This window comes from Petromyzon marinus, chromosome 34 (genome assembly GCF_048934315.1).
Source record: "Petromyzon marinus isolate PM22_M1 ecotype Great Lakes invasive population chromosome 34, UKy_Petmar_22M1.pri1.0, whole genome shotgun sequence".
NCBI lineage: Eukaryota > Metazoa > Chordata > Hyperoartia > Petromyzontiformes > Petromyzontidae > Petromyzon > Petromyzon marinus.
Window position 1 is genome coordinate 12,352,878 of NC_133700.1, and position 26,709 is coordinate 12,379,586.

Here is a 26,709-nt window from a genome sequence, read left to right on the forward strand (position 1 = left end):
CCACAAATGATGGCTCAACGATTTGGCTAACATGTGGACTTTTATAGCAGCTAATTCATCTAAACACTCTCTTTTGAGTTGGTGACCTAGACAAGGCTTAAAGCGTTGCACATGCAATGTGGTGGTCTGATGACATGCAGGCAAGGAACAGTGGGAGTCGTGCCTTCCTGCTGTTTGTTAGCGACACTCACAACCCGCTTGTTTCATAGCCTGCAAGACGATGGAGACACACGTTGGCGTGGTTGCGTGAGGACGCCTCACCTGGATGACGAGGTACCGCGTAGGGTCGCGTGCCATCTTGGAGAATTCCGCGGCGAGTTCCCGGAATTTAGGCCGACTCTCCGCATCGATCATCCAGCCTGGCAGGACACAACCACACGGAGCGTCAAGTGGCTGCACGCTGCTACGTTTGTTTTTCACCAGGTGACATGCCCCAGCGGGAGCGCTTTCGCTGCTTGTTTCAGAGTTTTGAAATTCTAATCCGACAGGCCGCCCTGGTTATTACTATGGATGTATTAGCCATATAAATATGGGAAATTGTTTGCTGGTCATGGTCCAAAATTGTAAAGTAAAAAACCTACAAATTACTCAATTGGGAATAACACAGCGCAATCATTGCCTCCCGAGTGGCAGACAAATTCCCACTCGCAGGCCAGGCACTGGAGTCACCTTGTGCTCACAGGGGCAGCTGCCACTGGGGATGCCCTTTCAATTGTTTGAGATGAGATATAAGTCGCTCATCACGTATAAAGTGCTCTGAGATGCCCTGCTGTAAAGGGTACTCTGAAAATGTAATCATTATCATTATAATAATCATCAGATTAGGTCATCTAAAGCAACCTACTTGCTCTTGCGCACACATTTTTCTTTCTGCCAATTTGATTCCAATCCGCCTTAAACGCACTGCTCGAGGTACATACACTCTACTGTGTTTTACAATTGTGTCCCTCAAACAATTCTTTTATTTTGTTTAGTAGCTAAATAAAACTTCAACACCCAAATCCCCCTCCCGGGCCCCCCAACAGCACAGGATGTGGAGGTGAGGAATATTCTCCAAAGCTGCATCCCAGACAGCTTCAGCTGGAACGGATCCCCGGCGAGGCAGGAGAAGCGATCGCGTCAGGCGCCACGTACATTTCACCATGATCATGTAGACGTCGATGGTGCAGATGGGCGGCTGGGTCAGCCGCTCTCCCTTCTCCAGCAGCTCAGGGATGTCCCGTGCCGGGACGCCGTCGTACGGCTTCCCGCCGAACGTCATGAGCTCCCACAGCGTGACCCCTGTGATGCGAGGTGCCGGCAAGGGGGGTGGGGGGGCAGGGGACAGCGGCGAGGGACGTTACTGACGGAGGTGCTCGAGTTGCGACGTTGAGTCCAACCTCAGAAACTAAGCTGGGTTGAGCCTGTCGAGTATGTGGAGGGGCGTGACCACCTCGCTGCCTACATGTGCAGCGAGGTGGTCACGAAATAGCATCGATATACCGGTGCAGAGCGTGAGACTGCTGTCTGCTCATATGCATGCGCTTTCTCTGGTGTTCAAATTTTCCCCACAAGCAAAACACTTATTACTAAAATTGACCCAACATCTCAATACAGGACCCTCTTGAATAAGAGTCGTGAGACTCGGCGAGACTCTAAAGGGTAAGGAAAAGGCATTATTAGTATACGCTATAAGGGGTGACATTGTGCTACAATCAAGAGAAGGGTCTGCAGTTTGTCTGTCGTCATCAAAGCCAGACAGACGGTGAATGTGACCTCCTGCTCAGCAGGAGGTACCCGCGGGAAGCCAGGCAGGTGGCTGCGATGAGTACCGTAGCTCCACACGTCACTCTGATGGGTGAAGATCCTCTGCTGAATCGACTCCAATGCGAGCCACTTGATGGGAAGCTGTAGAAATCGAACACAGACAAAACAAGAGAGTGGCGTTAGACCACAGCACACGGTGCTTCTCATCCAACCAAAATTATTAAAATGTGTTCGAACTTCGAAGTAAAAATTTCATCGCTTGTATGATTTTTGTTCGAAATGCTACGCGGACCTAAGGATTTATACAGCATTATTTGGGAGCACATTTTAATAAATCCTGCAGAATGTTTAACCTGAAGGTTGCCAGATTCGTAACAGATATTTGGGTCAGGCCACACATTTGCGGAGCAGATCTGTGTCATCAAAATATTAGAGCAGCTCCGAGGAGATGAGCTGTGGGGATGGGAGTGGGGGGGCGGGAGCTCACCTTGCCCCCCTCGGAGTGATACTCGGTCTCGTTGAGGTCCAGCAGCTTGGCGAGTCCAAAGTCAGTGATCTTGACGTGGTTTGGCGCTTTCACGAGCACGTTGCGAGCAGCCAGGTCCCGGTGAACCAGCCTCCGGTCCTCCAGGTAATTCATTCCCTGTCGTTCGTGCGCGGGGAACATTTTCACAAACACTGTTGTCAAAACTCCACTGGTTGGCGCTCCTGGTGGGGACGATTTTGAGATGCACGAGGTTCTGAGGTTCAGGCACGTGCAGCAGCGCCTCTTGCAAACTAGGTGCTTTTCACGTCCCGGCCGCGCGCGCACGTGCTTCACTTGCCTTGGCAATCTGCACACACCAGTTGAGCAGGGGCTGGGAGCCGATCTTGTCGGTGTGCTCGCGCACGTAGTCGAGGAGGCAGCCGTACGGCATCAGCTGCGTCACAAGCTGCGTCGTCGAGCTCAGGCAGATGCCCAGCAGGCGCACCAGGTGCTGGTGGTCGATGCTAGCCATCACGTAGGCCTCCTGCACGCGTCGACACCGGCACATGTACGCCGAGAGTTCACCAGCCGCGCTATTGCGGAGGCCACTGAATGTGTAAAGTGCGCGACTGTAATAAAACAATTGCTATTACGGAGCATCATACACGCACTTGCACAGACCCTTTGTCAATCCACTGCTAGAGGAGTGCATCCTCAAGCCGTGTGTCCCATCCTGAACACAGTTCACCACACTGTTCATTTAGGGTTGGTGAAGGTGGGGAGCACAGAAGTACAGTACTCCGTGGTGGGTAGCAGTGAGCAGTTCACCAAAATTCATTGAAAAATGGTAATCTGTGTTAGCTTGGGGGAGGGGGGCGCTCATAAAAGTTCATTAGAGACAGGTGAAGGCTTGTGGGGATGTGAGCGTGACACTCGCAGGGTAATGTGTTATATTCACTGCTATGTACCAATTTTATTGCAGGGGTGACAAAAGGCAATAAGAGATTAAGAAATTTTCCCAAACATTTTTACTTCTTCCTACACGACTTGAACCTGGCAGCCGGAGATTGTGGGTGCAACGTGCACGGAGAACCAGGCCGTGCTGGGCGCGAGGTGACGTTATCGGCGGCGATGAACGGGCAGTCAACAAGACTTGCGTCGAGCGACGGGCCGCGCAAGGGCCCACCCAGGAATGCGATCGTTACTCCGCAAGGTCGGAGCCCGCCAATCGCGCTAGCTCCCGTCCGCCACTCGTGGGCGACCTCACGCAGCGCGACGCGAGCGGTGGCGACACAGACGTGGCAAACAAAAAATGTTCGTCCGCCCAAGCTTGAAAATAATAAATACCCCGGGGTGCAAAGCAGTCAACTGTTTATCAGCGAGGATGAATTACGTGGCATGCGGTATCAGATATAAACGAAACTATTTGATCATAAATCAGAGCTGCCACTTGCACAGACTGTGCGCACACACGCGCCGAGCGTTCCGACAGGTAACAGAGGTAGCACAGGCAACACAGGCGTGGCGCTTGCCGGGAGGTGTAAACACGCGCCAGTGTCGTCATCACAGGAAGTTCCGATCGTGCTGTAGCCGATGAGATCAACTCCCCCTGGTGGAAGGCGGTGGGCTGGTGAGATTCAATGTGTTCATCTCAAAGTACAAATAACAAAACAATAACCAGCTTTTAAACAGACTCAACAGTGTGCACCTCTGATGATGTAAAGTACACAATCCATTGGAATCACCATCGAACAAATCCTTTGACAGCGTTGGATTTTTTTGTACGGGGGGAGGAGGGCAAAGGACAGGGAAAGTGGGAGGGGTGGTCGTGTTCCTAGAGCGCGAGTATGGGAAGGAAGAGCAACAGGGCCACTCCCGGTTACGATGTTTCAGCCGAGATTTCAGGATTCGTGCCCCAGGCTTTTGTGGTGGTCGTCGTCGTCATCGAGCGGTGCCACCATCCTCGCAGAGACGCCGTGCGTCGCCCGCAGGCAGATCGCTGTGCGTGTCGCTTCTCCATTTTTTGTTGTTTTTACTTCACCTGCACCGTCTCTCTCCGTGACACCTCTAGAAAAGTCGCCTCTGTGTTTTAGCCGCAGACTGTGAAATGAAACGTGAACGCATCGGGCCCTATCTCGGCACCGCGGTCTGGTTTCGCATGACCTCCACTGGCTGCCAGCATTACTCGGTGGCCGCCAGCATGACTTGGTCGCCGAGAGGCTGGGGCAGAATCGCCAATGGTTCTCGTGCTGGCGCCGTCGCCTACTCACATCCAAGATCTCCTTGTTGGCGCGTGGCGAGGTGTCTTCACGCAAAACCTTGATCGCCACAGGGATTTTCACCGTTTCTCCTTCTGGGGTCCAGATTCCCTTTGGAATAAATTGATTATAGAGAATTATTGACGTAAAGAAGGCAGTAGTGTGGCATCACCTTGCCAGTAAACCTCATCTGCTGATTTACTTAGCAGTGTACGAATGGTTTTCAAACAGCCCATTTTTACAAAGCCCACAAATTACATAACAAAGATTTTTATGTTATGTAATTTACTGATGAAATTTTATTTACAGCGTGAATCACACGGAATACATTTATACTCAAAATGTCAAAAATAAACATTATTTTTAAAAATTTATTTTGCACTGTATGCATCCAACCGTGCTAATCGGAGGTGCGGGGGAAGGACAACAAACGAAACACAAAAGCAGTTCTAAAGAAATTCGTTTTCAACACACCGACGACAGAGAACAAGCAACAAAACTATCAATGAAGAGTGGAAGTTTTAAAATGTGGAATTCTGAATCATAAAATTCAAGATTAAGAAATGGATTACAAAAATAAAGCGCAAGAGAGCATGTCAGCATGCGAGCTTAAGAGTGAGCATTTGTATTCTTGCATCCATTATTTTCGTCTCCCCCCTCCTCTTTTCCGAACATAGATGGACTCGTCCATCTGAATAACTGCCAAATCGCTCTCCGTGGTGCTAACGTAAAAAAAAAACCCGCCACTTTTTTCAAATTTTCTTGCTGTGGTTTTCACACCTGATGATGATTGCTTGTGTTGCAGTCGAAACGTCGTGAGAATTTTATTGTTTTATATTTTTATTATTTTATTGATTCCCTTCTACGTGACTTTACCGAAAGAACCAAGAATATGAATCCCTGCAGTCACGAAAGCTTTAAATCAAAATTTAGTGAGCATTTGGCTGAATGAATGTGACTCAGTGAATTAGTGAGTAATTGAGTGAGTAAATGAACAAATGGTCACGTGAATGAGTGACTTAGCAATTGAGAAGGGAAGTAATTGAGTGAGCAAATGAGTGAGCGAGTGAACAAGAGATTGCATGAATGAGTAAACGATTGCGTCAGTGAGAGGGTGAGCGAGCAAGGGAGTGAATAATGATTGAGCGAGCAGCGAATAAGCGATTGAGTGAATGAGTAACTTGGTGAAATGTAGAGTGAGCGGCGAAGCAACCAAGTGACTGAATAAGTGAGCAGAGGAGATAGTGAGTGAGAGATTGACGTCGTTAGTCCACAGGTGAGTAAGCAAACAAACACTCCGTGGGCGAGAGTGAGCTGGCGAGAGTGAGCTGGCGAGAGTGACCTGGCGAGAGTGAGCTGGCGAGAGTGACCTGGCGGGAGTGACCTGGCGAGAGTGAGCTGGCGAGAGTGAGCGAGAGTGACCTGGCGAGAGTGAGCTGGCGAGAGTGAGCTGGTGAAAGTGAGCGAGAGTGACCTGGCGAGAGTGAGCTGGCGAGAGTGAGCTGGCGAGAGTGACCTGGCGAGAGTGACCTGGCGAGAGTGACCTGGCGAGAGTGAGCTGGCGAGAGTGAGCGAGAGTGACCTGGCGAGAGTGAGCTGGCGAGAGTGAGCTGGCGAAAGTGAGCGAGAGTGACCTGGCGAGAGTGAGCTGGCGAGAGTGAGCTGGCGAGAGTGACCTGGCGAGAGTGAGCTGGCGAGAGTGAGCGAGAGTGAGCTGGCGAGAGTGAGCTGGCGAGAGTGAGCTGGCGAGAGTGAGCTGGCGAGAGTGAGCTGGCGAGAGTGAGCTGGCGAGAGTGACCTGGCGAGAGTGAGCTGGCGAGAGTGAGCTGGCGAGAGTGAGCTGGCGGGAATGACCTGGCGAGAGTGAGCTGGCGAGAGTGAGCCAGCGAGAGTGAGCTGGCGGGAGTGACCTGGCGAGAGTGAGCTGGCGAGAGTGAGCGAGAGTGACCTGGCGAGAGTGAGCTGGCGAGAGTGAGCTGGCGAGAGTGAGCTGGCGAGAGTGAGCTGGCGAGAGTGAGCTGGCGAGAGTGAGCGAGTGTGACCTGGCGAGAGTGAGCTGGCGAGAGTGAGCTGGCGAGAGTGAGCGAGAGTGAGCTGGCGGGAGTGACCTGGCGAGAGTGAGCTGGCGAGAGTGAGCGAGAGTGACCTGGCGAGAGTGAGCTGGCGAGAGTGAGCTGGCGAGAGTGAGCTGGCGAAAGTGAGCTGGCGAGAGTGAGCTGGCGAGAGTGAGCGAGTGTGACCTGGCGAGAGTGAGCTGGCGAGAGTGAGCTGGCGAGAGTGAGCGAGAGTGAGCTGGCGAGAGTGACCTGGCGAGAGTGAGCTGGCGAGAGTGAGCGAGAGTGAGCTGGCGAGAGTGAGCTGGCGAGAGTGAGCTGGCGAGAGTGAGCTGGCGAGAGTGAGCTGGCGAGAGTGAGCTGGCGGGAGTGACCTGGCGAGAGTGAGCTGGCGAGAGTGAGCCGGCGAGAGTGAGCTGGCGGGAGTGACCTGGCGAGAGTGAGCTGGCGAGAGTGAGCGAGAGTGACCTGGCGAGAGTGAGCTGGCGAGAGTGAGCTGGCGAGAGTGAGCTGGCGAGAGTGAGCTGGTGAGAGTGAGCTGGCGAGAGTGAGCTGGCGAGAGTGAGCGAGTGTGACCTGGCGAGAGTGAGCTGGCGAGAGTGAGCTGGCGAGAGTGAGCGAGAGTGAGCTGGCGAGAGTGAGCTGGCGAGAGTGAGCTGGCGAGAGTGAGCTGGCGAGAGTGAGCTGGCGAGAGTGAGCTGGCGAGAGTGAGCTGGCGAGAGTGAGCGAGAGTGACCTGGCGAGAGTGAGCTGGCGAGAGTGAGCTGGCGAGAGTGAGCTGGCGAGGGTGAGCTGGCGAGAGTGAGCTGGCGAGAGTGAGCTGGCGAGAGTGAGCTGGCGAGAGTGAGCGAGAGTGACCTGGCGAGAGTGACCTGGCGAGAGTGAGCTGGCGAGAGTGAGCTGGCGGGAGTGACCTGGCGAGAGTGAGCTGGCGAGAGTGAGCTGGCGGGAGTGACCTGGCGAGAGTGAGCTGGCGAGAGTGAGCTGGCGAGAGTGAGCTGGCGAGAGTGAGCGAGAGTGAGCTGGCGAGAGTGAGCTGGCGAGAGTGAGCTGGCGAGAGTGAGCGAGAGTGAGCTGGCGAGAGTGAGCTGGCGAGAGTGACCTGGCGGGAGTGACCTGGCGAGAGTGAGCGAGAGTGACCTGGCGAGAGTGAGCTGGCGAGAGTGAGCTGGCGAGAGTGAGCTGGCGAGCGTGAGCTGGCGAGAGTGAGCTGGCGAGCGTGAGCTGGCGAGAGTGAGCTGGCGAGAGTGAGCTGGCGGGAGTGACCTGGCGAGAGTGAGCTGGCGAGAGTGAGCGAGAGTGACCTGGCGAGAGTGAGCTGGCGAGAGTGAGCTGGCGAGAGTGAGCTGGCGAGAGTGAGCTGGCGAGAGTGAGCTGGCGGGAGTGAGCTGGCGAGAGTGAGCTGGCGGGAGTGACCTGGCGAGAGTGAGCTGGCGAGAGTGAGCTGGCGAGAGTGAGCTGGCGAGAGTGAGCGAGAGTGACCTGGCGAGAGTGAGCTGGCGAGAGTGAGCTGGCGCGAGTGAGCTGGCGAGAGTGAGCTGGCGAGAGTGAGCTGGCGAGAGTGAGCTGGCGGGAGTGACCTGGCGAGAGTGAGCTGGCGAGAGTGAGCGAGAGTGACCTGGCGAGAGTGAGCTGGCGAGAGTGAGCTGGCGAGAGTGAGCTGGCGAGAGTGAGCTGGCGGGAGTGACCTGGCGAGAGTGAGCTGGCGAGAGTGAGCTGGCGAGAGTGAGCTGGCGAGAGTGAGCTGGCGAAAGTGAGCGAGAGTGAGCTGGCGAGAGTGAGCTGGCGAGAGTGAGCTGGCGAGAGTGAGCTGGCGAGAGTGAGCTGGCGGGAGTGACCTGGCGAGAGTGAGCTGGCGAGAGTGAGCTGGCGAGAGTGAGCTGGCGAGAGTGAGCGAGAGTGAGCTGGCGAGAGTGAGCTGGCGAGAGTGAGCTGGCGAGAGTGAGCTGGCGAGAGTGAGCTGGCGAGAGTGAGCTGGCGAGAGTGAGCTGGCGGAAGTGACCTGGCGAGAGTGACCTGGCGAGAGTGAGCTGGCGAGAGTGAGCTGGCGGGAGTGAGCTGGCGAGAGTGACCTGGCGGGAGTGACCTGGCGAGAGTGAGCTGGCGAGAGTGAGCGAGAGTGACCTGGCGAGAGTGAGCTGGTGAGAGTGAGCTGGCGAGAGTGACCTGGTGAGAGTGAGCTGGCGAGAGTGAGCTGGCGAGAGTGAGCTGGCGAGAGTGAGCTGGCGAGAGTGAGCTGGCGAGAGTGACCTGGCGAGAGTGAGCTGGCGAGAGTGAGCTGGCGAGAGTGAGCTGGCGAGAGTGACCTGGCGAGAGTGAGCTGGCGAGAGTGAGCTGGCGAGAGTGAGCTGGCGAGAGTGAGCTGGCGAGAGTGAGCGAGAGTGAGCTGGCGAGAGTGAGCTGGCGAGAGTGAGCTGGCGAGAGTGAGCTGGCGAGAGTGAGCTGGCGAGAGTGAGCTGGCGGGAGTGACCTGGCGAGAGTGACCTGGCGAGAGTGAGCTGGCGAGAGTGAGCTGGCGAGAGTGACCTGGCGAGAGTGAGCTGGCGAGAGTGAGCTGGCGGGAGTGAGCTGGCGAGAGTGAGCTGGCGAGAGTGAGCTGGCGAGAGTGACCTGGCGAGAGTGAGCTGGCGAGAGTGACCTGGCGAGAGTGAGCTGGCGAGAGTGACCTGGCGAGAGTGAGCTGGCGAGAGTGAGCTGGCGAGAGTGAGCTGGCGAGAGTGACCTGGCGGGAGTGACCTGGCGAGAGTGAGCTGGCGAGAGTGAGCTGGCGAAAGTGAGCGAGCTGGCGAGAGTGAGCTGGCGAGAGTGAGCTGGCGAGAGTGAGCTGGCGAGAGTGAGCTGGCGAGAGTGAGCTGGCGAGAGTGACCTGGCGAAAGTGAGCTGGCGAGAGTGAGCTGGCGGGAGTGACCTGGCGAGAGTGACCTGGCGAGAGTGACCTGGCGAGAGTGAGCTGGCGAGAGTGACCTGGCGAGAGTGAGCGAGAGTGAGCTGGCGAGAGTGAGCTGGCGGGAGTGACCTGGCGAGAGTGACCTGGTGAGAGTGACCTGGCGAGAGTGAGCGAGAGTGACCTGGCGAGAGTGAGCTGGCGAGAATGAGCGAGAGTGACCTGGCGAGAGTGAGCGAGAGTGAGCTGGCGAGAGTGAGCTGGCGAGAGTGAGCTGGCGGGAGTGACCTGGCGAGAGTGAGCTGGTGAGAGTGAGCGAGAGTGAGCTGGCGAGAGTGAGCGAGAGTGAGCTGGCGAGAGTGAGCGAGCGAGCAACCGCTTCAGAGACTGAGCGATGGCGCCGTACTGCACACACCTTGTAGACGGTGCCAAAGGCGCCCGAGCCGAGCACCTTTCCACGCCGGAGCTCCGTCTCCTTGAGGATGTGCAGCTGCGCCTGGTTTGGGGTCATGCCGCTCGGCGTGAGCGGCTCCAGCTGCGGGGGGACACCGCGGGTGAGCGGAACAGCAGAGCGACGGTGGCAGCGTGTCCGTTGGCGGCAGAGCTACGTTACGCACGAATCCCTTCTGTTTATTGCGCGCGTGCGCGTAAGTTGAAATTGCAGTAGCTCCTTTGTGTTCTGTTGTGGGTTTTTAAACGCATTGCATTTTCTATAGATTGCAATGTTGATCATGATGATTATGATGGTCACATTGAAAATGCAGAGAATTACAAAACAGATGTGATGATGGTGACACGATAAACTATAAACCAGTTTTTTCTTTCCCAATTAAGGCCCACTGAGCTGTATAGCTCTTTTTCATACGTGACTTGGCCACAATCGACAGCTCAACGAAGTAGCTTATCACGTGGAAATTTATGGCAGTCAAATACTCTAAATGCATGCTTCTAAATGTGGAGGGAATAACCGGAGGACCCTGAGAAAAATCCACGCGACCACGGGAAGAGCGACATGCAAACTCCAAATACACAACAGGCGTCAGGGTTGGGATCGAACCCATGGCCTGCTGCACACCAGGCGAGGTAGTCAACATCTCTGAGCCACCGTGGCGCCCAAGGCTAAAGTCTGTCCTGAACAACGACGTCGAGTGCCCATTACCATCTCTTGGGAGCCCTCCCCTCCCTCTCACCCTTCCCTTGTATCCTCTTCTTCCTCCCCTTCTCCAATCTCCACCCATCCCCTTCCTTTTAACCAATCCCTCTAATCCCCTTCTAACAGCCTGAATGGACCCCCTTGCCTTTTTCAAATATCTCTGTCTTCTCCCTTTCAAACCTTCCAACCAACCACCATCGAGCAGGCCACGTCACAGCTCTCCTTATGCAGTAGCGCCCCCTCGTGGCGGTTATGGTGTTTACGATATCCATGTTACAAAGACGCTACCCAAGGATGTCTAACATCCTTACATATGTTGAACTTCTTTCGCACCGTATGTAACCAACCGTGCTAATCACACTGCTGCTAAGACTGATAGCGGTTGTTGACAAGATGATAATAATGACGACGACGATGATGATGATGGCGACAACGATAACAGCAGCGGCGAGTGACTATGAACCTGCGACAGGCACGCTACCTCTCGCTCGATCGCGTATCGCCGCAGCGTTTTCTTGCGCTTCTGGTTGCTGGAGCGCTTGTAGAGCAAAACGCCCAGAGTGAGAACCACCACCATACAGAGGCTCCCCACCACGGCCGCCAGCACCACGGGCGTCTTGCTGCTGCACAGCGTAAAAAAACACGAGCGGGCGGGCGGTCACGCGTCATCCCCACAGAGGTCCGGCCAGTGCCGGATTATCCCAGTAGCAAAAGTAGCATATGCTACGGGCCCCGCACTTTCAAGGGCCCCGCACTAGATGCTTTCAAGCTATCAATTCCGGTTCAGTGATTTTGCACTTACTCTATACTATAGTACAGTACTATACTTTGGTGTTTAAGGTTAGCGATTTGTCGTATTATCTGGTAGTATAGCAAATAAAAAAATACAATTACTCTACAATGCAAGTAAAAAAGTTGTGTTTTAATATTTACGTGTGTTTTTTATTGAGGGTCCCTTTATACCATATGCTACAGGCCCCGCACTAGCTTAATCCGGCACTGGGCCCAGCCCAACTTCGGAAAAATCAGCTGCCAACTCGCTGGATTGTGCATCACGCTGTAACAAAGTTACTTTGACTGAAAGCTGAAAATTGGCGGTACAAAGAGCAACAAAAATAAATCGGTAATGAAGTGGACACGTGGAACATTGATGAGACAGGAGATGTGTTTACCTAGTTGGGCTGCTTGAACTTTCGCTCCATGGAAAAACGCAGTCGACAGGCAAAGGCCCGTTGCACCTGAACCCCGCATTTAAAAAGATGCCGCACACACGCACACATGCACGCACACAAAGGCAAAAGACAGTGGTTACGGTACCTATTTTGACGGGTCGGAATTCCGTTGCAGTCTTCCAAGAGTGGCCCATCGCACCTGGGTGTCAGCGTCCGCGTCGGAGGAAGAAGGTTTAACAGCCGGAATTAGACCGTGTGTCGGCCGGGAATTTCAAACTGTGGCACGTTCACATATGCCGGGTGGTCGGCATCAATGATATAAACTTAGCGTAGCTCTGAGCCACAGCGAGCGTGTCGCACCGGTGACGCACGCGTGCATCGGTGCACCGTGCGTCGTTCAGCGAAACCTCCCAACGGTGTGGCACTTCCGCCAAAGAGCCTTACTGAGGGGAGGATAACTTGAGAATTAACGTGCGTTTAGAGTATTTGGCTGTTATAACTTTCCACGTGATAAGCCGCTTCATTGAGCTTTCATTTGTGGCCAGATCGTTTCTGAAAGAGAGAGATATAGCTCAGTGGGCCTTACCTGATAAAATAAAAAATAGTTTTAAAGTTTTCAGTTTGACTTGCCTCAAAAGGAAATTCTGGGCATGGCAAGGCATGCTTGAGAAAAACTGGACTAATAATTTCTCCACCGAAAATGCCCCATCTAGTAAATCTGAAGAACCGTGAGATTTTCTGCGCTCAGGCATAATGATTCATACTTTGTGAAAGAAGAATGTTTGTTGTATTTATGTTGTTGTTTGCGGAAAAAAAAATCCCACGAGTGAAACTGAGTTTTGCTCAGTATTTCTACAGCGTTTAGGGAAACAATGCAACACAATCAACAAAGCCAGCATATAAACAAAAAATTGTCTGACAGCGAATAATTACGAGCACATATTTTCTTAAGATAAAACTAAAACAAAAACCACGATGAGGAAAACGTGGTTTTAAACGACATCCTCAATCCGATTTAGCGGCATCTACGCAGCATGTCCACGAGCATTTCACGCAACGTCCCTCACCCTCAGCATTTTGAAATTGAAACACCGCAGTGAATATGCCATGAAAGGACGAGCTTTAATTACACGTAATTTAGATCCTGCCCATCGCTGGCCTGCACGCGCACGTGGGCGCCGTGCTGCCGCTCACCCGTGCGTGCAGTTGGCGTGGCATGGCATGCAGGCATTGTGGGCGTCGGGGAACTTGAAGATGAGAGCTCCGTGCTCCGTGTTCTGACCCAAGGGACACTTGTCCACGCAGTAGGGGCCGTCCTTGAAGTGGCGGCAGCGCGTGCACATGTCGGACGTCTGCGGCCCGTCATCGAAGGCGCACGCGCAAAGACAGACGCAGCCCACGTAAGGCCCAAGTAGACCGTTGCAGTTCAAGTGCTGTTAGCGAGCGCCTATTATGGCTGGCACGGCACACAACGAGATGGTGTGACCAGGACGACTGGTGTGCCTTTGTCTCCCCAGTGATTATTGTTACACATTGCGCCAGCTACTCGTTTAAGGGTGAATCGATCTCGGGGTGGCACGGGGAAAGTTCTAATACCGATTGCCGGTGATGTTACCCTTCGCTGGGGATTAAACTCTTTAAATCGAAAGATTAAACTCTAGTCGCCAGGTTCATCACGCAGTATGCTAACCACCACACCCTCTTGCTCCCCCTCTCTACAAAACCCCACGCACACAAGGAAACAGCTCATTTAAGGGTGAGTTGAGCTAGGTAAGACCCTGAACAGGGTCAAGTAAGACAGCCACTGATAATGTTAATAATGGCTGAGAATCTAACCCAGGTCAACATTGACATACAAAAAACAGAGGCACGCAAGAACACAAAAGCTCTCCTGTTTATCCCTCGTCTGGTAGAGGGAAATGCTGTTAGCAAGTGCCCATTAAATGACACACAAGGGGCATTGTATCCAGTCCCACAACTGACTGTCTTTGTCCCAAAAGTGCTCATAACACACCATGCCAAGTTACTGTATTCGTTTAAGGCTGAGTTGACCTTCAAATGAGCCAGGTTCTGATCCAAAAAGCCACTGGCACTGCCCATGACTAGCAACTACTAACAACCACTCTGCAGAAGGCAAAACCCACACCGTTAGCAGTGTGGGTGTGTGGAGCGAGGTGCAATGCTTTGATTGGTGTAGACCTACTGCCGGTGTCGGAGACATCTCCTACATTAACATAAGCTGCCCCGCCCATCTCTAAACCTTTATAAACAGCTCTTTGATTGGTGTAGACCTACTGCCGGTGTCGGAGACCTCTCCTACATTAACATAAGCTGCCCCGCCCATCTCTAAACCTTTATAACAGCTCTTTGATTGGTGTAGACCTACTGCCGGTGTCGGAGACCTCTCCTACATTAACATAAGCTGCCCCGCCCATCTCTAAACCTTTATAAACAGCTCTTTGATTGGTGTAGACCTACTGCCGGTGTCGGAGACCTCTCCCACATTAACATAAGCTGCCCCGCCCATCTCTAAACCTTTATAAACAGCTCTTTGATTGGTGTAGACCTACTGCCGGTGTCGGAGACCTCTCCTACATTAACATAAGCTGCCCCGCCCATCTCTAAACCTTTATAAATAGCTCTTTGATTGGTGTAGACCTACTGCCGGTGTCGGAGACCTCTCCGAAATTAACATTAGCTGCCCCGCCCATCTCTAAACCTTTATAAACAGCTTGCCTCAGCAGCTTTCCCCTCTTTTTTCTCCTGATGACGATTGCTGGTGTTGCGATCGAAACGTCGCGATGTTTTAATTATTTTTTATTCACTTTATTTTCATTTTTATTATTTTATTGTTGTTATTTTTTCTATCTACGTGACTTTACCGAAAGAACCATAGAATATTAATTCCTGCAGTCACGAAAGTTTTATCTGCAAATGTCAGAATATATTCAGTCATCTGAACACATGGGAGACAAACACGTGGATTAAAGCTCTCATATTTACTGCTAAGAAAAGCAAAGTGAGCTTCAGCAGGACAGGTCGCTCAAGTGTATGGATGGCTGGCTGTCAACACAAAGGGAGGAAACAAGCCCTTGCTAAGCCAGGCCAATGGAGAACACCCAACGTCTAATGCAAGTGTGTTTTGAGAAGGCCGTGTGTGTGTGTGTTTATCAACAGGTGACACGGAGTGGAGTTTACACCAACTATTAAAGAGTGTAGCACACACAGGAAAGCACCACTCTATTCGCGGTGAGGTAGAGCAAATGCGAATGATGACAGCTAAAGGTTCATATTTGCCGACCGCCCCAAAACCGCCTCGGAGACAATCGTAATGATTGTCCTTACCGGACCCTTGCAGGAAAGCGTCCCGTTGGTGGGCAGGCATTCGGAGTGGCAGGGCGTGCAGAGCGTCCCATTGATGAATTCACGCACCTCCCTGCAAAAACAGCAAATGTTTCACACATCCACTACTTTATTGTATATATGTTACAATTACTCAATTGGAATATACAGAGCAATCATCGCCTCCTACTACGGAAAAACTTGGATGGGCCCCTTCTGAAAAAGAAGTACGAGACTCAGTGAGACTTTTGTGAGTAATCAAACGGAATAATAGTACCCATTATCACTATTGTGATGAGCATCACCACCATCGGTCCAATCGTCATCCTCACTATTTACATTGCCATCGCTACCAACATCACCTTCGTAAGCCACTCAACCCCAGTGTTGAACGAGCGACCTTTAAACTTTGCAACCATATCCAACTTAAGCCAATGACCATAAAACCACCCCATTTATATAATTTCTTAGGCTCATGATACATGCACTTAATTGAAAGCTCAGGATTCGATTATTTATTAGCAGATAAGAAATGCAAATGTATTGTATACAGTGAGGGAAAAAAGTATTTGATCCCCTGCTGATTTTGTACGTTTGCCCACTGACAAAGAAATGATCAGTCTAATTTTAATGGTAGGTTTATTTGAACAGTGAGAGACAGAATAACAACAAGAAAATCCAGAAAAACGCATGTCAAAAATGTTATAAATTGATTTGCATTTTAATGAGGGAAATAAGTATTTTACCCCTCTGCAAAACATGACAGTACTTGGTGGCAAAACCCTTGTTGGCAATCACAGAGGTCAGACGTTTCTTGTAATTGGCCACCAGGTTTTCACACATCTCAGGAGGGATTTTGTCCCACTCCTCTTTGCAGATCTTCTCCAAGTCATTAAGGTTTCGAGGCTGACGTTTGGCAACTCGAACCTTCAGCTCCCTCCACAGATTTTCTATGGGATTAAGGTCTGGAGACTGGCTAGGCCACTCCAGGACCTTAATGTACTTCTTGAGCCACTCGTTTGTTGCCTTGGCCGTGTGTGTTGGGTCATTGTCATGCTGGAATACCCATCCACGACCCATTTTCAATGCCCTGGCCGAGGGAAGGAGTTTCTCACCCAAGATTTGACGGTACATGGCCCCGTCCATCGTCCCTTTGATGCGGTGAAGTTGTCATGTCCCCTTCGCAGAAAAATACCCCCAAAGCATAATGTTTCCACCTCCATGTTTGACAGTGAGGATGGTGTTCTTGGGGTCATAGGCAGCATTCCTCCTCCTCCAAACACGGCGAGTTGAGTTGATGCCAAAGAGCTCCATTTTTGCCTCATCTGACCACAACACTTTCACCCAGTTGTCCTCTGAATCATTCATATGTGCATTGGCAAACTTCAGACGGGCATGTATATGTGCTTTCTTGAGCAGGAGGCCCTTGCGGATGCTGCAGGATTTCAGTCCTTCACGGCGAAGTGTGTTACCAATTGTTTTCTTGGTGACTATGGTCCCAGCTGCCTTGAGATCATTGACAAGATCCTCCCGTGTAGTTCTGGGCTGATTCCTCACCGTTCTCATGATCATTGCAACTCCACGAGGTGAGATCTTGCATAGAGCCCCAGGCCCAGGGAGATTGAGAGTTCTTTTTGTGTTTCTTCCACTTGCGAATAATCGCACCAACTGTTGTCACCATCTCACCAAGCTGCTTGGCAATGGTCTTGTAGCCCATTCCAGCCTTGTGTAGGTCTACAATCTTGTCCCTGACATCCTTGGAGAGCTCTTTGGTCTTGGCCATGGTGGAGAGTTTGGAATCTGATTTATTGCTTCTGTGGACAGGTGTCTTTTATACAGGTAACAAGCTGAGATTAGGAGCACTCCCTTTAAGAGTGTGCTCCTAATCTCAGCTCGTTACCTGTATAAAGGACACCTGGGAGCCAGACATCTTTCTGATTGAGAGGGGGTCAAATACTTATTTCCCTCATTAAAATGCAAATGGATTTTTTGTTGTTGTTATTCTGTCTCTCACTTTTCAAATAAACCTACCATTAAAATTATAGACTGATCATTTCTTTGTCAGTGGGCAAACGTACAAAATCAGCAGGGGATCAAATACTTTTTTCCCCTCACTGTATGTACCCCTTAGGCTAATGAAAAAACAGACGGTACATTCTTAAATCAGATTGTGACGCCTACTGTAGCAATTCACCATGGCAGGGAGTCGTTGTGTACACAGTGACGGGTGTGATAAAGGTGGTACCATGACTATATATTGGTAAATTGTGACTGACAGTTTTTTTTTAAGGCAGGGCACATGGCCATACCAGGCCTACCACTTGGAAGCGGCCTGCGAACGATATTCATCGGTCACTGCAAACCCCTGAGTCGCGCGTCCCTTCAGAACTGCGAGCCGACTTCATCACCTTGTGGGTGACAGCCAAGCAGGCGCAGGCATCGCATTCGCGTGGCGAAAAGTTTGAGCCCGAATTATATTTCTTGCGCGATCAGTTGACAACGTGAAGGCGTGCGTTATCATGCGGCCACCTGCCAAAGGTCTTTGAAAAGTGACATTCGGCCATTGGTAAGGGAAAAAGTTCGCCCACCCCCTGGTGTAGGGGTTAGGGCAGCTAATTGGTAGCAACAAACGTCCTTACCCGTCGTTCTGGTTGCAGGATTCGACGCAGGTGCGGCCACGCTTGAAGAGCTTGCACTGCATGCACTGCTCTGGCCCGGGGCCCCAGCAGCCGTCCGAGGAGCACAGAGGGTGACAGGCCTCGGAGCCTGCGCGGCAAGCAAACACCGCACACGTATAGCCATGCCGACTGTTGGAACAAGTGCCCCTGGTGGGCACCTATAAAGGTGGACGTGGCAAACGAGGGGGTGGGTGACCAGCAACAGGCCCGGTTGCCTTTGTTTCCCGAGTGGTGATGTTTAAACATTTGGCACCAGGTACTGAGGCCAAGTTGACCTAGGGGAGGCCCAGGACTGCCATCAGCGGGAATCTAACTCGGGTCGTTGGGCTCGTAGCGCAGAGCGCTCACTGCTACCCTACCCCGCTCCCTGCACACATAAAAACAAAGGCAAAGATCACCCATATTGCTGTTAGTGAGTGCCTGTGAAGGCCGGCATGGCACATGAAGGGGTGGAGATGTTTATACATCACACCAGGTACTCAATTAAGGCTGAGGGGACCTAGGGGAGGCTGAGGACCAGTTCAGATAATCATCACAGGTGTTGGTCGTGCGTGGGAATTGAACTCGGGTCACCGGGTTTATAGCGCAGCGCACTAACCGCTACACTAACGCTCCACACACACACTCAAGCATACAAATGCGCACGCTGACAAAAACAAACACCCACAAGGGACCGGGTGGGTCAGATGGATCACAACGGCTTCCCCTCCGTTCCTTCCCCAATGCTCTTCCTCTTCGCTCACCTCTCCCTGGCCCCCCACCTTCATGCCACCCCCCCCCCCTTTACCCGCTCCCATACTTTGCCGCTATTCCCCTCTTGACCGCCGCGCTCGTGCGTGCCGGCCGCTCACCACAGACGCTACTGGAGGGCACGCCCTCCAGGTCGGCCTTCTGGCGCGGCGAGCGCAGCAGCCGCGTCCAGTTGACGGTGAGGACGTAGCAGAGGCGCGGCACGTTCTGCGCCAGCACACTGCCTTCCGTCACCTCGCTCAACGCCCTCAACCCCAGCACCTCGAGGTGAGGCAGGTTCCGCACCAGCACCGAGTACCCAACGCTGGACACCGGGGACGGTGGGGGGCGGGGTGGGGGCGGGGGCAGGGGGGCACGCACAAGTCAACTTTCAGGATACACTTAGCGCGTATTTGAATGCATAGGTTAACAATTAGGTTTTCGCAGCCGATACCATGACTGGCGATGGATTTTTGGTGTCGGTCACGTTGGTGATATGGCCAATTTTGCATCATGAAGACCCTTCGCCATCCAACGCTGCCGAGGAGATTAAACAGCCATGAGGTGTACAAGTGTTTAATTCGCCAATGAGAAATCCTCTCCAACTCACCGGTGACCCAAAACAATAATACGAATCAGCGCATTGTTAAACACTTGTACACCATGCGACAATTTAATTTATTTGGCGATATCGGCTGGCGGAGGGTCTTCATGGAAAAATCGCAATTTGAAGACAATACAGTTTGGGCTTATATAATGTCCAGATGGCACCCTCGGGACTTACATGGTGCTCAATGCGGGTTGGTGCATGTACGTATGTTGAACTTCTTTCGCACCTTACGTAGCCAACCGTGCTAACTGAAGGTGAAGGACGAGGGGGGGGGGGGGCCGGGGGACGCCAGTGGCTATCGCTCGCCACCGGTGCAAGCCGTGGCCGACCTCACACGTGGCGTGGTAATAAAGCGGAGGTGCCGCGTGTCTCACCTGCGGATGTTCCTCCCTCGCACGATCTCGAGGTTCTCGAACACGCTCAGGTCGGTCATGTTTGGCAGCCAGGCCTCAATGTGCAAGTACCCTGTCGGCAAGACGAGGGGAGGCGTCGCATCGCGCGGCGGGCAGGCGCACGCTCGTACATCACGTATGTGCGAGTGTATGCATCTGTACGTATGCTGAACTCCTTTCACACCGTACGTAGCCAACCACGCTAATCGGAGGTGCGGGGGAAGGACGACAAACTAAATATAACGTTGGGTCCTCTAAAAATAACGTTAGCACTTATCATTTACTCAAACGCCACGGCATCTCAGAGCGACTCAAAGCCTCTGGGTTCCCCGTGTTGACTCCGACCGAGAAGTCTCTGCCAGGATACCAATTTCTCGTGTCTCCTTGTACAACATCGCTATTGCCAAATGTGCTTCGAGTATGAGTTGATAGCAGTGTCAGAGTGCAGGGCCATGAGGCTCCAGCGTGCCTCTTACTGAACGACGCAATTCAAACGCGTGTTGACCCAAGGCCCAACACTCTTTAGCGAAAAATTCAGTAAATATCTACCCTCTATGGAAACGTGAACACCTTGCCTGCAGCCCCGTGGAATGTATCTCGTTATGGAGCCTTCATCTGCTTCTCTCAAGATTAGGAATTTCCACTGAATTCAGAGAATCCTGAGAATACACCTGAGCACTGGTGATTCATCGTGACTAGCTTAACTCTTCCTACGTGGATACGTAAGGCGTTAGATTGTAACGTGTCCTGTGCATCCGTCCACGCACGCTGCACTAATGAACCACAATATCCAATTCTGACGTGTCACCTCTCGCTAGTGAGCTCTCACTAGCGTGGCACAGGTGCCATAGGGATGTCACCATCACTGAGTGGTGCACAGCAGCTGTGTGTGTGTGTGCAGTATGATAGTTTTGTTCTAAATAGCTACCTGTGATCTCCCGCACAGATCTGAACACCTTCATCTTTTCGGGATGAGCAAGTAGGTCACTGTAAAAACATAAAAAGCAACATATACACTGACGCAAACTGACTACCCTACACACAAAGACAAAGATCCCCCGTATAGCCTTAATAGACTGTAGGGGCAAGTGCTGTTAGGAGCACCTATGAAGGCTGGAACGGTACACGAGGGGGTGGGTGGCCAGCACCACGCCCGACCACCTTTGTCTCTCCAGTGGCGATGTTTACACACCACCCCAGGTACTCATTTGAGGCTGAATCGACCTAGGGGAGGCCCAGGACCGGTTCAGATAATCGTCACTGGTGTTGACCGTCAGTGGGAAGCGAACTCGGGTCGCCGGGTTCGCAGCACACCGCGCTAACCACTACACTACCGCTCCCCTACACACACATACACACACACATACACACACACACGACAAGGATTCCCCTGTATAGCCTGCACAGACTTATTCGGGCAAGCGCTGTTAGCGAACACCTGTGTAGGCTGGCACAGCAGACAAGATGGTGGTGTGGACAGCACCTTGCCTGACCACCTTTGTCTCCCCAGTGCTGATGACTACACACTGCACCAGGTACTCATTTAAGGATGAGTAGACTTAGGGAAGATCCAGGAACAGTTTAGACATTTGCCACGGGTGGAATTCAAGCCCAGGACACGGGTTTGTCGCACAGTGCGACAACCATTACGCTAACACTCCCTATTCTAAAGAAAATTATCACAGAAGCGTACACACGTACAATTGGGCAAATAGTTAACGGTACACCGGAACCCACTTTGCTTTCGGGAATCCTGTCAAATGAGTATGCGAGAGTGACAGGGTCAGCTTTTGCCATGATGATAACAGGGGCAGCCTTGATAAAGGAAAATCAAGGGCCCTGTCAAGGCTCCATTGCTCATCTCTCGAGACCCACGGAGTTGTCATCCTCCACGCCGTCTGGACGTACGGCCACTCTCCGCTTATCCGCCCTGGGGCGGTTTTATCGTCGACGCTCAGTGACTCAGACGGCATTCGCGGTGACCTTGTCTCCAGCCGCGTTCGTGGCAACATAGCGGCGCATAGTTGACCTTGGTTACTATTAATACTGTCATTATTAACTGTCACTCATTAAAACATGCGGAAATACAAAGCAATTGGGCTTGAGCAGTACACGTTGCTAGCAGGGATGATGACCAGCAGTCAAGAAGACGGGATGGGTCACGTCCGACAGGATGTCAACCGAAGAGACGAGCAATGAAATCAGCTTGGGTGCAGCTGTCAAGTGGGATCGTGAGAGATGGCGACGAGTTGGGTTGGCCTTCATCCAGCAGTGGAATGACCATGGTTGATGATGACATGAGGCAATTTAAGTCACGTGCAAATAATGGAGCAGGCACCCCACCTGTCTAGACCCGACTCGAGAAAGACGAGGTTGCCGTTGATGGTCGTGCACTCGCTGAACGTGTCCACGTTTAACGAGCTGACCGATTTCGCGTCCTTCAGATTCCCCGAGCCAATGCCGTGGCAGACTAAAGCACACAGGGACAAGCGCACGCACGCACACACACGCACACACACGCGCGCGCACGCACACACACACATGCACGCACACGAGCATACACACACGCACACACACATGCACACGCACACACGCACGCACACACACGCACGCACACACGCACATGCACGCACGCACACACACACACGCGCACAAACACCACGCGCATGCACGCACACGCGCCAACACACACGCAGTGTCAGCACTCGGCGGACAATCTTTTCACGCGTCACCTCAACCCACGTGGGGAATTTGGGCTCTCATGCAAGCCTGCCGGTCCGTCCGTCCATCAGAAATAGCCCAACGTCAACAGAAACATTCACGATCCAAGCAGAACTCAAAGCCCATTCCTCGCTCACCCCCAGAGTACAGGTTTTCATATTTATAAACAAATATATCCCCTCCATTCCAAATCATGTCATTACACAATGCACAAATCTCAAAAATGGCAAACAATGTAAAGGTGCATTGTGGTTAGGAGTGACAAATGGAGTTCAGGAAATAAATTGACAACTCTGACCTAATTTTTTTCCTGATCTAATTTTAAATAAACTCAGTTGACTTAGCTAACCAAGCGACAACACGAAATAGTGCATATAAATAAATACAATGATTTAGCACCAGAATATTGGGGGCCAAGAATAGACTCATGTCACGTTTATGTTTTGTACTGTCTGGTCTGCAATGCCGTGTAATTCACCCTCTCTCGTTTGTCCTGTCCCGTCTCGCCTTTTCTGACCGTTTAGCCTCAAGGAAACATTTGCATTACATTTGCGTGAATCAAAAATATCAAATTTCTTGCATGCATGATTCAACACACGCATCACGAGCTCCAAACACGAGTTGCCGTCGATGAGGAAGAAATCGTTTCACTCCCATAAGGTAGCACTCGCTCAGATTCCCGTTTGCTCCGTCGCTGCAAATTATTTCATTTGATTGCTTTTGCCATGTTTGGTGACCCTGGTGGCTCTTGCAAACGAGACTCATCCTGGTCCCTTGAGTTCTCCCCTAGACACACAAATTAACCTCAACTTGAACGTGGGGAGTCACAGATTCTCAAAAGGGGGGCACATCAGGAAGATGACGGTGGAGGGCACCGCTAACCTTTGGGGCAGCCTTGCTTCTCGGAGCAAGCCTTGCACATTTTGACGCCATTCTCCTCCACCTCCATCTTCTCGTGGGGGCAGGAACGCGCGCACGAATTCTCGTCGATGAGGAAGTTTTCTGCGCATGGAAGAAGTCAGGGGGGTGGGATGGGGGGAGATGGCAGTGGCTTTTGCCGTTTATTCCGCAACTTTACTGCGTGTTTAGTTTGAGGTTTCAAAAACTCTTGTTCAAATTTGAATTCTGTCACAAGAAGATGGGGAATGATGAACCCTTATGTGTCATCATGAGTAATTACAGGATATGCCCAGCCGCAGGGATGGTGGCAATATCGGGAGTTGTTAGTCTTGTTCTTATCAGCTTTTACTGTATTTCTGTTGGATTTAATGTAGTGCTTTGAAATATTTCACGATGAAAGGCACTTTATAAAATTATGATTATTTTAATATTTCAATAATTTACAAAACAAGGCTTCACATAATTGTACATTAGCAAACAATTATCAAAACCTTAATGTACATTCTATACAAAAAATAATGCATCCAACTCCAGTTCTACAATCTATCCAGGCATCTTGCCATCTGTCCCGCACCTCCAAATTGGCGTGGTTGGCTACGTATGGTGCGAAAGAAGTTCAACATGCATACAAACATTTTACAATAGCTTTTTTGTTTGTACACAAGCTTGCGGATGGGCCATTGTGGATAGGTGATATGATAAAGACACAAATAACACGCTGCACAAGATACTTTTGCCGGATTCTAGCCCAAGCGCGTGAACGGCATCATATCCTGGCACGAATAATGAAGTCACATCTCTTACACACACAGCACTGTAAACCTTCATGTTGGAGAACATCCCACAGAAACGGATATCACAGAGCACCCACATTAGGTACTTATTTAAGGCCGAGTTGACCTAGGGGAGGTGGCACAGAAATTGAACACACAGCTCCACGCCCGCCCGCCTGCCTTTATCTCCCCAGTGCTGATGTTTCCACACCATACCAGGTACTCATTTAAGGCTGAACCGACCTAGGAGAGGCCCAGAACCAGTCCAGATATACATTACTGATGTTAGCCGTGGCCAAGTGTCGAACCGAGGTAGCCAGGTTCGTAGCCCATCCCTTGAACCACTGCACTACGAACAAAGATAAAGATCCCCCGTATAGCCTTAAAATCCTTTTGGGGCAAATGCTGTTAGCGAGCACCTATGAAGGCCGGAACGGTACACGAGGAGGTGGGTGGCCAGTACCACACCCGACGCATTTGTCTCCCCAGTGGCGATGTTTACACATCGCACCTGGTACTCATTTGAGACTGAGTAGACCTCGGGGAGACCCAGGACTGGTTCAGATAATCGTCACTGGTGTTAGCCATGAGCGGGAATCAAGCTCGGTTCGCTGGGTTTATAGTGCAGCGTGCTAACCACGGCGCCACCTCTCCGCACTACAAACACACACACACACGTGTGTATGTGACACAGACACAGGGATGGGGGGGGGGCACATGAGCACCCGGCTGGGGCTCACGCACGTTCCCCCGCACGCACGGCCACTCACGAGGGCAGCGCTTGACGCAGATGGCCCCATGGCTGTACTTGACGTCCGGGTTGGGCTCCTGCAGATACGTGTCGCGGTTGTAGATGTGCGTGGGTGGGCAGTGCATCACACACACGCCCGTGTCGTTGAACGTCTTGCAGGCCTGGCCGGCGAAAAGGAACGGAGGAGATAAGCGAAGGCGGAGGGAACACAGGAGGATGGTTTGTGGGTAGATGGATGAATGTATGTATGGATGGAATAATTAATGGAAAGATGAATTAATCAATGGATGAATGAATGAACAGACAGATGGACGGTGATATATAAAGGCCAGGATTAAGAGCATGCCGGACTCACAAACATGCAGGAAGATACAGGCCATGAGCATACAAATATTGAACTAGGAGCTATTGGTATGAGATATATTCAGATGAACTACGTAGGCAGTGGATAGAAGATATATTCAGAACAGAGATATGAGCGTGAGATAAGAGATACAAGTATGGGCGGTGCTCGGGCCTACGTCAGGTTACATTCCTAGAAAAGGTGCCATAAGTCGAGACCAAATTTCCCAGAGATACAATTATATAATAGGGGGTTATGTTCCTGACCAAGGGTCCCATATGCAACTTTTTATAGATATGACTACAAATAAAATATTTAATCAACTACCAATCATATATAAAGTAAAATAATCATATTTTTGAAACTTCCTACCTTGATTTTTCATAATTCCTGGATTATTTGGACTGAATACAGCGATGGCCTTTCTGCTACCTTTCTTATCAACACCATCACTAGACTACCGACCTTTCCTTTTATCGGCCATTTTTAAGGTTTATATGAATAAAAAATCCTTCAGAATCACCCAGAATGCACAGAGGCAGAGGGCCGGAGCGCCGCTTCGGGAGGTAGACTGACTGAGCAGCACTGGCGCCAGTCGGTCTTGTGCCGTTCGTGCGGGCCGATCGCTACGAGTAACAACGTGGGTGGGAATTGGTGACCTGTCGTCAGTGTGGATCGATGTACGTCGAGGATCGCCTGCGTTCGTGAAAGAATTGTGAGTAATATTTACTCAGAATATGAGAGAGATAGAATATGTATCAGAAAAGATATTCGAGATATTGTTAGATGCGCGAGGCAGAGAGGTGATAAATATTCCTGTGAAATAATTAATTTTATTAATTTAATCTCGAGCCACAGCAGGCTGCATTTAATGTTAAATTAGAGATGCTACAGGCCGAATTTAATGAGTTTGTGGGCCCACACAACAGGGTTTGGAAAGCCATGCAGTGTATGAATTTCTAATTTGCATTTCATGACAAAGTTGCTGATAATTTAACAACAGAAAAATAGGATAAAGAAGTAACATTGGAGTGAATGTTCACCAAACAACAGTTTTCATATATGGTTCTGGTGTGAGCTCAGCATATGTATGTATGTTGAATTTCTTTTGCAACGTATATGTAACCAACCATGCAGCAAGGTTCAGATTTAAGGTCAGGGATCAGAAAAATGAGCAAGCTGAGTCTTGCGGTATCGATAACGTTTTGGACTGAGTACATTCAGGACTTGGTTTGATGAGATATCAGCAGGGCCATCCAGAGTAGGGGTCGCGGGGACAAAAGGTAATGTTCTCCAGGCCTCACACAAAAGAGAGCCTCACAATAGGCCTGTATTTGTCTCGCAAATGAATAAGGGGACTCGACGTGGCGTTGTGCTTCGGGGCCTCCAGCCCCGGACCTCCGGGAAGCTCTGGGCAGTCCTGGCTGTGAGTCAAGTCAGGCTTTGGTATCAATGTTGGGAGCAAAGGTACGAGGGTAAGGGGTCGTACCAGGCAGTCGGTGTCACGCGGCCCCGTGCAGCCGCTAGCGCAGTGCTTGTGGCAGCACTGATTGGTGTTGGTTCCGTAGCAGCGGAGCGTGCACTCCTTGGCACAGATGGTTCTCGTCACTGCGCCGTCACGCCAGTTTCAAACAGGGGAGGATAAAAAAAAAACCATGCACACGCATGGACTCTCAAGATTATACGACACTCCGGAGAGATGCACCCCAAACTTGTGCCCGGTGCCAATAAAGTTAC

At 51.3% G+C, this 26,709-nt stretch overlaps 1 protein-coding gene across 2 annotated transcripts in view; it reads right to left on the reverse strand.

Moving 5' to 3' along the window:
• Nucleotides 1–26,709, reverse strand: part of LOC116948734 (epidermal growth factor receptor-like) — a 103,095-nt gene that overhangs the window by 9,484 nt on the left and 66,902 nt on the right. Inside the window, exons 6-24 of one of the 2 annotated variants that reach the window (XM_032965756.2) lie at nt 26,462–26,580; nt 24,649–24,790; nt 23,088–23,207; nt 21,828–21,954; nt 20,413–20,471; nt 19,467–19,557; nt 18,605–18,807; nt 17,715–17,841; nt 15,079–15,169; nt 12,928–13,085; nt 11,734–11,799; nt 11,043–11,184; nt 9,824–9,943; nt 4,483–4,581; nt 2,571–2,756; nt 2,234–2,389; nt 1,812–1,887; nt 1,135–1,281; nt 262–359 (exon numbers count right to left, since the gene is read on the reverse strand). In XM_032965756.2, coding sequence (XP_032821647.1) covers nt 262–359; nt 1,135–1,281; nt 1,812–1,887; nt 2,234–2,389; nt 2,571–2,756; nt 4,483–4,581; nt 9,824–9,943; nt 11,043–11,184; nt 11,734–11,799; nt 12,928–13,085; nt 15,079–15,169; nt 17,715–17,841; nt 18,605–18,807; nt 19,467–19,557; nt 20,413–20,471; nt 21,828–21,954; nt 23,088–23,207; nt 24,649–24,790; nt 26,462–26,580 — 2,327 coding nt within the window. Of the gene's footprint in view, nt 1–261; nt 360–1,134; nt 1,282–1,811; nt 1,888–2,233; nt 2,390–2,570; nt 2,757–4,482; nt 4,582–9,823; nt 9,944–11,042; nt 11,185–11,733; nt 11,800–11,878; nt 11,933–12,927; nt 13,086–15,078; nt 15,170–17,714; nt 17,842–18,604; nt 18,808–19,466; nt 19,558–20,412; nt 20,472–21,827; nt 21,955–23,087; nt 23,208–24,648; nt 24,791–26,461; nt 26,581–26,709 lie in introns of both variants that reach the window. The other variant, XM_032965757.2, reaches the window with a different exon arrangement.